This window comes from Hemitrygon akajei, chromosome 3, assembly GCF_048418815.1.
Source record: "Hemitrygon akajei chromosome 3, sHemAka1.3, whole genome shotgun sequence".
Taxonomy (NCBI): Eukaryota; Metazoa; Chordata; class Chondrichthyes; order Myliobatiformes; family Dasyatidae; genus Hemitrygon; species Hemitrygon akajei.
This window is the reverse complement of record NC_133126.1, coordinates 195,707,764-195,720,587: the sequence shown is the minus strand read 5'-3', so window position 1 is coordinate 195,720,587 and position 12,824 is coordinate 195,707,764. Positions and strand designations below refer to the sequence as shown.

The window sequence follows — 12,824 nt, the reverse complement described above, 5'->3', positions numbered from 1 at the left end:
CTATAGTCCTGTTAGCCTGACATCAGTGGTTGAGCATATGTTGGAATAGATTGCTATGGGAGTACCATGAAGCCCATGGCAAGATAGGACAAAGCCAGCATGTTTTCATGACTAATTTACTGCAATTTCTTGAGGAAAGTACAAGCAGGATAGACAAAAGAGATGCAGTGGTTGTGGTGTATGTGGACTTTCAGAAGGCCTTTGTCAAAGTGCCATACATTCGGCTGCTTAGCAAGCTAACAGCCATGGAATTACAGAGAAGTTAAGCGCATGGGTGGAGCATTGGCTGATCGACAGAAAACAGAGTGGGAATAAAGCGATCCTAATCTGTCTGGTTGCCACTTAGCAGTGGAGATCCAAAAGAGTCGGTGTTGAAACCGCTGGTTTTCACGAGGTATGTCAGTTATTTCGACTGTGGGATTAATGGATTTCTGGCTAAATTGTTCGATGATACAACGATAGGTGGACGAGCGGGTAGTGTAGAGGAAACAGCGAGCCAGCAGTGAGACTTAAATATTTAGGGGAATGGGCAAAGAGATGTCAAATGAAATACAATATTAAAAAGCGTAAGGTCATGCACTTTCTTTGAAGAAATAAACAGGTAGAGTATTATTTAAATGGGGAGAGAGTTCAAACCCAGAGATTCAAAGGGACCTTGGAGTCCTTGAGCAGGATACCCTAAAGGTAAACCTCCAGATTGGGTCGGTGGTGAAGAAGGAGAATGCAATACTGCAATCTTTTCTAGAGGTATAGTATATAAGAATAAGGATTTGATTTTGGGGCTCTATAAGGGACTCATGAGACCTCACCTGGATTATTGCGACCATGTTTCGGCTCTTTAGTTTAATAAGGGTTCAGAAGGTGTGGAGACATTGAAGAGAATTCAGAAAAGATTAGGGAGAATGATTCCAGGCATGAAAGACTTGCTGCATGAGGAACGACTGGCAGTTCTTAGACTATATTCCCTGCAGTTCAGGAGAATGAGGGGGATCTCATGGAAACATTCCCTATGTTAAAAACCCTGAGAAGATTATATAGAACAAAGTTATTTCCCATGGCAAGGGTGTCTCCGACAAGAGAGCGCGACTTCAATATTGACGGACATCTATTTTGATCAGCGATGCTGAGAAATTACTTTCGTCAGAGCGTGATATATCTGTGGAATTTATTGGCTGTGTATGCCAATTCATTGGGCGCATTTAAGGCAGAGATAGATAGATTCATCATTTGCCGCGGCATCAAAGGGTATGGGGAGAAAACGGGAATAGGGATGGCTGGAGGATTTTTTATATAATTTTAAAAATGATGGTGAAAGAGAATATAGGTCCCATGGAGGACGACGGGGGGCGGGGGGGGGAGCACAGGAATAATATAGGTTAATGAAGAATTGTTCGAGCTTTGAAAAACTATTTTGTGTCCGTATTCACAATGGAGGCCACATCTAACATGCCAGAGAGGGCAAGTTAAATGCGATGTAAGGTGAGGACCTCAATGCAACAGCTGTTACTGAAGAGGTCGGGTTGAGAAAACTTGTGGGCCGGAATATATGTGTCTTTTTGGTCCAGATGGAATGCATTCCAGGGTACTGAAATAATTTGCAGAGGTTATTGTAGAGGCATCGATGATAATTTACCAAAATTCTCTGGACTCTGGGTAGCTCACGTCTGATTGGAACACGGCGAATGTCGCTCTATTGTTCAAAAACGGATATAAGGGGAAAAAAACAGATAAGTATCGGCCAGTTAATGTACCTGTCGTTGCGGGAATGGTTGAAACTATCATTAAAAAAGAAATCGAGAAGCATCTGGAGAAAAAAAATGGATCCATTAGACAGACTTAACATGGAATCCGCAAAGGCAGGTCTTGTTTGATTAACTTACTGGAGTTCTTTGAGGATATAATGAGCCCAGTAGGTAGAGGAGAAGACATAGTCATTATTTACTTGGATTTCCAAACGGCTTTGATGTGCCATGTAAAATTAGTTTACATTAGATAAGAAGGTAGTGAGTTGGGAGTGATGTTTATAAATGTATAGAGGACTGGGTAGAAATTTGGGAGACATGGGTGATAATTTCACAATCATTGCTGAGCGGTGTGCTGCAGGGGTCGGTACTGGGCCTGTAACTGTTTACGATATACATGAACAACTTGGAAGAGATGATCGAGTGCAGTTTATCTAAGTTTGTTAATTATACTGAATTGAGTGGGAAACTTTGTTTGCAGGTTCAGGAGGCTATTAAGAAGGCAAATGGAATATGTGTTCTCATTGCTAGAGGGATTGAATTTAAGAGCAGGGAGATAATGCTGCAACTGTACAGGGTATGCGTGGAGTTCTGGTCTTACGTGAGTCAGGATATGCTGGCTTTGGAGGCGGTGCAGATGAGGGTCACCAAGATGATTCCAGGGATGAGCGAGTCAGATTATGAGGACAGATTCCGTCGTCTGTCACTGTACTCGCTGGATTTAGAAGAATGAGCGATGAGCGGAGATCTTATAGAAAGGTAAGAAAACATTAAAGTGATAGATAGGATAGAGGCAGGAAAGTTGTGAGTCTAGAGCTAGGGGACATAGCCTCAGAATCCTGGGGAGCTGCCTGGAAAAATGTGACGATGTCCCATGAGAATTGATTTAGTCAGATAGAACGTTTCTCATTGCAGCAAGGGAGGATAAAAGGGATGTAGAAAAGGACAAGAGGCACAGATGTAGTGGAGAAGCAAACTATGCCTTCGCAGAGTAGAAATAGCTGATGCAAAAGGACACAAACTTAAGGCGACAGAATGAAAGTATAGATTGGATGTCAAAGGCAATTTTATTGTCTTTGCAAAGAGTGGTAGATGCGAAAACCTCGCAGCTGGATATGGTGTTGGAGGAACACACCGTAGAGACGTTTAAAAGACACGTATATAGGCAGATGGATAAAAGAAAAGTGGAGTGCTAACGTAAGAGGAGTGTCAGAATGAACTTGACACAATTACTGCTCGGGGCGTTCCAGCGTTTGCAGTTCAGTTGCTGTGCAGTCCACCCAGTGGAATGCCTGTTCTTTCTACGGGCATCCGGTTTCTTCCCATAATCCAAATGTGTATCAGATAGGTTGTTTAGTCATTGTAAATTTATCGCGTGTTTCGGTTAGCGTTAGTCGGGTTTTGCGGGTGTCGAAACGGTTCCGTGGCTCGAAAAGCCGCTGAACGGCCTACTTCACACTCTATCTCTAAATAAAATAAATAAATATTTGAGAAGTTTTCAGGCAAGCACAACCTCGTAGATCGAACGACCTGCACTGTGTTGTACTGAATCCCTTTTCCAAGAACAAATCGTCAGAATCGGCAAATGGAAATGGTTTCTAAAATGGTGGCCAGCGGTTGAATTCTCGCAAATGACGTTTTAAGAAGATAAGCTTTCAACTGCAGCTACATCTGCTGCTTTGTCAATCAGGTGCTTTCTGTTGCAGATTAAATACATTCTTACCTGCCACGGCTTGAAGTTTGAAATTTGGGCACACGTATTATTCAAAAACGGCCCATTCCCTTCTACGCAGCTTAGCAGATCGTGGAGTGCATGAGCGATAGAGTAGACGGCTGTGTAAACGTGAAACGAGCTTCCATCCATTATCGCCGGAATATAGGTAGATTCTATATCTTCCATTTTCTCGTTCCCTGTGCATTGACGAACTTGAGCTGCGGAATTCGCCAAGCCTGTCAGGTTGTCTGCTGCAAGAGAGCAGGCGAATAATGTTTCCCAAAATTCCGTCACCAAAATATTACCAGGAAAGTTAGAAGGTTGGATTGTGTGAAGATAATCTCTGAGACCAGCTATCTCTATCCGGGGAGCGGCCAGTCCGATTGTCCCGGTGAGATAAAGTGCTCTTTCTTCAGGTGGGAGAAGATTTTTTGTTACCCAACCCTCACTTCCAATCCACTGTATACCGGTTACATTCTGACGCCAAATTTCATTCAATAAAATTCGCATATCACCCCCTTGAGCAAAGGCGACCACCACTTTAGTGGATGCATATTTAATCATCTGGACAATTCGTCTGATTTTCTCTGGCGGATCGGTTCTGTAGAAGGACTCAGAGTAGGCAATACACACCCCGAATTTTCCGATATGTTCCATAAATCCCTGCATTCCGAAATTACCATAATCGTCATTACTTCTAATAGTTCCAATCCAAGTCCAGCCAAAAGTTCTCACCAGTTCAGCGAGAATTTTGGACTGGTACTGGTCGCTGGGTATAGTTCTAACAAACGTGGGGTATTCTCTCTTATCGCTTAGACAGAAGCAAGTTGAGTAGTAACTGACCTGCACAGAAGGAATGAACAAATGAATTCATGTGTCCTGCTTTGTGATTGTAAGTGACTGATGAACCATCGGAGTTTTTATGTGAATCGTTTCATTTTGGCATAACCATAATACTGAAATTGCCTCCTGAAGAATATAGAACATTCTGCACAAGCCATCAGTAACCGGAATTCTGGCATAATTTAGATCGCTAGTTAAAGTACTTAGTTATTTCTCTTTTAATAAAAGGATAGTTATCCGCTTTCAGTGTATTGCTTAAAATTTTTGTTGGCTCCTATATAGGAAATACTTTGGGGAAGTTAGCTAAGCGTTCTACCAGAATTTTTCTTGAATTAAAGCGGATAGACTGCGGAAATTTGTACGAACGTGCATTGTTTTACTAGACGGTACAAACTTGAGTAGATAAACAGCATCTTTTCTCCCATGTCCAATGATTGAGGGCATGTATTTAAGGTGAGAAGGAAGTACTTTTAAATTAGGTATCCGGGACGTTTTTCTTTTATATGCAGACTACGGTGGATGCCTGGAATGCGCTCTTGGGTGTGGAGATGGAAGCAAATACGAAGTAGGAGCTTGAAAGTTTCTTGCTTAAGCAGACGAATATACAGAAGGCGGAGACACAATATTGCGACAACAAAATGAAGGTGTATAGTCAAGAATTTCGTTAATAGTTTAATTAGTCTGTCACAACATCTTGGGCTGTGTTGTCCTATTCTCTGGTTTCTGTGATCTATGGCAACGAAACTTAACAAAGGTTTTTTTTTAACGTTTATTTCTGTGAATGGTGAATCAGAACCAACTAGTGGAATTCTACTATTTAAAATAAAAACAACACAATGTATATAATAAGAGCGAAACATCAGCTGAAATTATGACACTCTCTATTTCAGTCGCGACAAGAGAATCGTGTATTAGTGTCCCGCTAATAAGGTGATGCTGTCACTAGAGTAAAAATGTAGTGATGTATTTGACAATTTACCAGCGGAATCCCAAAGGATCCTATTGTTCTTGCAGTTGCAATGGAATTTGTGGACATAGCACAGCCAACAATGGCAGGAACGTTGGAGGAACCTCGACATTGAGGGTATTGAACCGATTTTTCATCTCCGTTAATCAAAGCGAGCGCTGCTTTCGAGGCGATCGCGGAAGACGAGCAGTCGTCGTGGATCTGATATCCGAGTGTAATTCCGGGGAGAAGATTCTCATTCTGGTTTATTTCTTCAATGGCAAAAACCATTGTTTGCGCCAGTCGGAAATTCACAACTTCAAAACTGTGGGATAAAAGAGATCATTAGACCATATCGTACCGGAGCAGAATTCCGCCGATCGGCCTTTCAACTCTCTTTGGACATTCGATGCGCTGAATTATTTACACTCTCAAACCCAGTATCCTGTCTTCTTCCCTTAACCTTTTCATTATCCAATTAACCAAGGATCTATTAGCATTTGCTTGAAATGTACTCTATAGATTGGCCTCAATAGCCGTCTGTAGCACCAGGTTCGGCAGATTCACCGTCCATCCTATGGCTGAATAAATTTCTTCTCATCCTTGCAGTAAAGAGATGACCTACTTTCTGAGACTCTGCTTTTTGCTGCCACTACTGGAACCATCGTCTGCTCATCCACCCTATCGAGGTTTTTCATTGATCGGTTTGTTTCAAAGCGATCCCCTTATTCTTCTAAACTTCAGTCACGACATAATTATGAAATGTTCCTCATAGAACATAGAAATCTACAGCACATTACTGGCCCTTCGGCCTACAATGTAGTGCCCACCATGTAGACCGTTCTAGAAATTGTCAAAAATTTCCCTAGCGCTAATCCCTCTATTTTTCGAAGCTCAATGCACCTATCCTGGTGTCTCTTAAAACATCCTATCGTTTTCGCCTCCACCATCGACGCCGGCAGCCCATTCTACGCACTCACAAAAAACTTACACCTGACATCTCCTCTGCACCTACTTCCAAGCATCTTAAAACTATGTCTTCTCATGATAGCCATTTCAGTCCTGCTAAAAAAAAACTATTACTATACACATGATCAATGCTTCTCATTATCTTGTACACCTCTGTCAGGTCACATCTCATACTCCGACGCTGCAAGGAGATAAGGCCGAGTTTATTTAAGCTATTCTCATAAGGCATGCTCCCCAATCCCCGTCCTGCCTGTAGAGAGGTGGCCGTAATTCAGCACAGTACTCCAAATGGGGTCTGTCCTGGGCCCTATATAGCTGCAACATTACCTCTGGGCTCTTAAACTCAGTGGCATGGTTTACGAAGGCCAATGCACTGTATGTATTTTTTTAATCACAGACGCGATATGATTAGCAGCTTTGTGTTTCCTATGGTCTCGAAACCCAAGATCCCTCTGATTCTCCACACTGTCAAGAGTCTTAACAGTAATGCTACATTCTGACAACAAATTTGAGCTACCAAAATGAACCAACTCACACTTATCTGGTTTGAACACCATCTGCCACTTCTCAGACCAGTTTTGAAAATTATCAATGCCCCTCTGTAGCCCTTGACAGCGGTCCACACCATCCGCAATACCCCCATCCTCTGTGTCATCAGCAAATTGACTAACCCATCCCTCTACTTCCTCATCATGTTTATTCAGTAAAATCACAAAGAGTAGCGGTCACAGAACATGCTAAGTATTCCTAATCATGTTATGCCTAATGACATGTTCATAAATCCTGCCTCTCAGGATCTTCTCCATCAACTTACCACCGACTGTAGTAAGACGCACTTGTCTATCATTTCCCAGGCTCTCTCGACTCGCTTTCCTGAATAAGGAAACAGCATTCCTAAACCTCCCATCCTCCTGAATCTCTTCCGTCCTCATTGATGACACACAGCTCATTGCCAGAGGCTCAGGAATCTCCTCCCTCGCTTTGCACAATAGTTTGGGGTACATCCCGTCCGGTCCCGGTGACTTATCTAACTTGATGCTTTCCAAAAGCTCAAGCACATCTTCATCCTTAATATCTAGATGCTCAAGCTTTTCAGTCTGCTGCAAGTCATCCCTACAATCGCCAAGTTCCTATTCCGTGGTATTTTCTAATGCAAAGTTCCTCTGCCCTCGCCTCCGGTTCCATGCACAGATTTCCACTGTCACACTTAATTGGTCCTATTCTCTCATGTCTTATGCTCTTACTCTTCACATACTTGTAGAATGCCTGGGCGATTTCCTTAATCTTATCCGCCAAGGCCTTGTTATGGCCCCATATCGCGCTTCTAATTTCATTCTTATGCTCCTTCCTGCTAGCATTATATTCTTGTAGATCTCTATCATTACTTAGTGTTTGAGCTTTTGGTAAGCTCTTGTTTTCATCTTTGCGAGATGTCGAACAGCCTTTGTACATCACGGTTTCTGTACCCTACCATCATTTCCTTGTCTCTATGGAACGTATCAACGCAGTACCCCACTCAATTACCCCTGAACGTTTGTCACATTTCTGCCGTATGTTTCCTTGAGAACATCTGTTTCGAATTTATGCTTCCAAGTTCTTGTCTGATAGCCTCATATTTCCCCTTACTCCAATTAAACGTTTCCCTAAATTGCATGTTCTTATCCCTCTCAAAATCTATGTATAGGAGATAGACATGTAATCACTATCTACAAAATGCACTCCCACTGTTAGACCTGACACCCGACCAGGTTCATTTCCCAATTCCAGATCACCAGTTTCATTTCACAATACCAGTTCGACCAGGTTAATTTCCCAATAGCAGATCAAACAGGTTCATTTCCCAATACCATATCAGCAGGTTCACTTCCCAACACCAGATGACTCAATACCAGTTCTTGACCGCAATCCCATGATTGATGAATACATTCTTGGGAACTTGCACGTGAACCTCCATTGGACACTCTCTATTGCAAGTATATCATCTTTTAGATATGATGTCTAAAACTTCACAATAGAGAGGCAGTGATAAAACTCCTAAGCTTCTGAAGTCTATCAGATGTCACGTCAAGATTTAAAATCCAACTGTTGTCTACTTACTGATAAAGTGTAACGAATGAACATTCAAATTCCTCGTTATTCTTACAGAATATTGCGTAGGTAACGACATAGTAAATCGCACATCACAGTGAATATCGATGCATGTAACAGCTGCTATGTTGGTTTCAGTTTGCCTGTTACAGTTCCGGCGACACATCTGGCTACGATTTTGCCCTCTGGTGTTCCCAGCGCACATCTCACTTCCGGACACATACTGATGTTTGAAATGTTTTACCACCTATTAGCTCAAGATATCAACCTCACTCAAAGTAAAAAAAAATCAACGAAATCCACAGTAGAGGAGATGAAAGGAATACCCCGTTTCTACCCATATTATTCTGATCCCTAATCATGAATGGCCGAATTCGTAAGTATGAGGATTTTCAGATTCAGATACGCTACTGAAAATGGGCAATAGCTTACTGGCGTTTCAGAAAGTAAAATATTACATTTTTAACTGACACTTTTTCTGTGGAAAGTTATGATAAAAATCAACGCAAACAACGAAGATACGGGGGAAAGCAGGGAAGTCTCGAGGGTCGAAGGGTCTGGGTGCGATGCAAGGTCGGAGCAAGGTTGAGGCTCTTTCGAAAAGAAGTGGTCAGAGCGACTTCGAGACGTGGACAAGACTGAATCGGCGTACGCAGCGGAGAGAAGTCAGAGGAAAAGTGCGCTGTGGGCTTGTAGGTGGCAGCGGGGTACAGGCCTAGAGCATTTCGCAGCGACTGGATGCGGCTGGAAACGCGAAGGATGACCTGATGCTTAGACAACTTAAATTCCAGGCTAGATAGACAGAAAAAGCCGAGTTGCAGGATCTGCTCGCTGCTCTGCGACGTTTAGTCCACTCTCCACGGCACTGAGGGTGAGGCTGTGACCTGCTCTGGATGCCCCCTGGTGCGTGACTGCGAGCTCCACTTTGCTCTGCTCTGAGATGAACTGATGCCGAGGCCCTGCACTTCGTGTCGACAGAATCACTTTATTTCTAATTTATTTTGTTTTTATTGTTTGGCATGGGATGTTTTTGTTTTTTTTTTTAAATTTTTGCTCTGCACATTGAGTGTTTTTTAGTCTTTCTTAATGTATATTAAAGTTTTTGGTTTGTGGATGAATAAAAGGAGACCAAACTTAAGGTTGTCTACATAAAGAATGTATACATACTTTGATAATTAAATGCACCTTTAACTTTAGAACTTTGAATTTCGTAAATTCTCAGATAACGATGACAGAGTGGGCTCAGGTATTATGTTACTCAGTAGTAATGGACATCAGATTATTGACTCATAAATGATCTGAAAAAACCTTCAGAGGTGTTATATCATGATGCATTTGACTGGGAATCAGATGGATCGAAAGATGGTCGGTTAAAATGTTGATGCTGGTCTCTCAGTAAATCTTAGTAGAAAAGTACTTGACCATTTAATAGTAATCCCCAATAGCATTTCCGAAATGCATTAGATTTCCATGTTTTTTTTTCCAATGGTAATACATATTTGATATAGAACAATTATGAACAGTTATGTTCATGAATTGCACTACAACACGGAATGTTCTGCCAAGTGAATTAAACGAATAAATATATGCCTAATTAAACTTATTCCTTCCACCTTTATAATATACATAATGATCATATTGCACAATCATGCACCTCTTGAGAGCACCCCAAAATGCCTCTATCGTGTTTTTCTCCACGATCACCCCTGTCAATGCATTCTAACCTTGTTTCAGACTTCTTCTTCGGACTTGCTATTCTCATCTTTAAAACATGCCTTTAAATATTATACGTTATATGTCTGGTATATAGCTACCGGCGTTCAACCCTATCTATCCTTCTGATCATCTTATATAAGCCTCTATCAGGTTTCCACGCCGACTTGCCGTCCCTAGGCAAACAATCCCAGTTTGCCCATCCTATCCTGTGGCACATGTAATGTGATCACGTTAGCATTTTCCTACATCCTCGCCAGCTTTTTCATATCCTTCCTATATTGCTTCAAATGAACAGAATGCACTGCTCCAGATGCAGGCTAACTATAGTTTAGTTCTAGTCAAAGTAAAAAAAAAATAGAAAAGAGCATATGTAATTTTCAAAGATTTTAGGACCTTCAGAAAGTGTATTACTATTTTTCACTATGGTAATAATGCATAACCTTAAAATGCAAGCTTATGGAAAGACCACCCAGTTCATCGTCCGCGTAGCTGAGACTGCATTTCATAAACAGAAATGCATTACACAGATGCAGTTATTCGGGTCGTACGTAATTTGAGCAGATTCTTGTATCGTGAGCACCGAACTAATTCAGCTAATGGATAACATGAACAATATGGGCTATATGACACTTTTCTCTGCAGTGAAAGTCCATAAGCTACGTACTTATGACTTCTAACAACGTTTCAACAAGTTGCCAATTTACGAGGAAAGTTAAGCCTTAAATACGTTATATCAGCAATGTGATATAATCCTGCCCATCGTTGCGATATTCATTAATTTTTAATATGATGCGCAATTGAAAGTCTTCTTACCGCTGCATTACGGTTTGCCGTGGCACCTGCTCTGCATGTGACTGGAAGAAAGTGTAGAAAGCTGTAGGCACTTCTCAGCAGATCACTGAAACGAGCCTCCACTTCATGCTCTCTCGACACTTGTGCTGCCTCTGCAAAGCAGCCAGCATTCCCATTTAATTTGGTACCAGAAGATCTAAACGTTGAAGCTACAAGGAGCTTCTATCCAGCTGTTATGACTATTAATGCACTTTTTACTCATCAGATTAACTGTTGACTTCACGCCCTACTTGATCATGGCTTTACATCCTACACTCTGCCTTCACTGCAGTTTCTCCGCAGTTGTATTTTATTAGCATTGTGGGATCGTTTTGCCCTGTGCTAACCTGGTCGATACATTATAATTCTGAAATTACTCTTCCACTGTCAGTTTCAAGGGCATGAATACAGTTACGAAACAATATCAGATGACATTTAGCTGTCGTAATTTCATGGTGATGTATTGAATTGACAGTCTGCAAAAGGCAAACTCACCTTTTGCAGCCAGAGCGTTGCGGGGTAAAGGTAAATGTCTGCGAATCGTCAATCGTTTCCATATGTATATTGAATATCCCGCCAAGGATGATATCTCCATTCCTTGACAAAACGGGTAAAATAACTTCTGTGCGACGATTACAGGTCATTCCGTACATTTTTGGTGCAGCGATGAGAAGCAGGAAAAGCAAATGATGAGACATTGCCTTGCTGTAGCGATCTTCCATGATTGGAGGCAAGAATGTGGATTATATTGTCTCTATAAAGATCCAAAGACGATTTATAATTGCAACCTCTGTGTTATTTTATTGTCTGCGATGATGACATCGTACACGAGGGGCACATGCATTGATGTTGGTACATGTGGATAACAGCAGGGGAATTTCACAGAGAATGAAAATTACATGAAATAATAGTAAGTAAACCTGCACTCCCAGCTAAGACGTAAGAGTTTTGAATTAAATTAAAGTGAACTCCAGAGAATTCGAAACTGTCATGCCGCTAATCATTGACACCTGGTAAGTTAGTTAGTCATTACTCAGCTGGACTCAATATCACTAATTGAAATCAAATCTTAATGAAGTAACAAACGCAGAAACACCTGCTTAATGGTATTAGAGCATAGCATAAAAAGGTTTGGAAATCCCTAAAGTAGAGAAAGCTTAGGTCACACACCAGCAGGTTCAGAAGCATTTGTTCATCTACTAGCATCAGGCTCCTCAATATTATTTTAATTTGCAGTTTACCTTCGTTTTCATATCAATTGGTTGTTTTGTTTCTTTGTTTATGGATAGTTTTCATAAATTCTGGTGTATTTCCCTTTTTCCATTATATACTGCAAAATGAATTCTAAAATAGTGCATAGTAAGGTATACCTGCTTTGATAATATTTTTACATTGAAATTGAATTTATAAATGCTGATTGTTGCAAACACTTTCTCCAAAAATGCAATAGCATTCTATGATCCAGATTCCAGAATTTGCAGATTTCTGCCTCACGAACAGTATCCAGGCATCCAGATGAAGTAACACAAGACAAGCAGTTGGGAAGATATAAATATATCAGACAATAATGACCTGCTGAAGACCTCGTGCGGGAGTCTGATACAGAGCATGAATGAAAACTGATAGGCAGGATTTGCAGCAACACGTACGCCGCGATTATTCTCAACACAGATACTTCACAAGGCTGTGCACTGGAACTCTACTATATATACACTACATTGGCAGATTCTGCATTAACTACAGTTGCACATATGCAGCTGGTACAACTGTTGTGAGATGCACTTCGAATGGCAATGAGTCGAAGAAAGGAAAGGAGATAGAGAGCAGAGCGATATGGTGTCCTTTCCTTCAATTTCAACAATAGGAAGCAGCTGTCAGATGAATTTTGGAAAGGGGATAATTCACATGCTGCTGTTTATATCAACGTCCCTGATGCTGAAAGTTGTAACAACTTCAAGTAGGGGAAAACAGCACG

The 12,824-nt window shown here is 41.3% G+C and overlaps 1 protein-coding gene across 1 annotated transcript in view; it reads right to left on the bottom strand.

Moving 5' to 3' along the window:
• Positions 1-12,824, bottom strand: part of LOC140724638 (extracellular calcium-sensing receptor-like) — a 41,408-nt gene that overhangs the window by 19,396 nt on the left and 9,188 nt on the right. Inside the window, exons 2-3 of the mRNA XM_073039062.1 lie at positions 5,279-5,570; positions 3,466-4,299 (exon numbers count right to left, since the gene is read on the bottom strand). Of these exons, the coding sequence (XP_072895163.1) occupies positions 3,466-4,299; positions 5,279-5,570 (1,126 nt within the window). The remainder of the gene's footprint in view (positions 1-3,465; positions 4,300-5,278; positions 5,571-12,824) is intronic.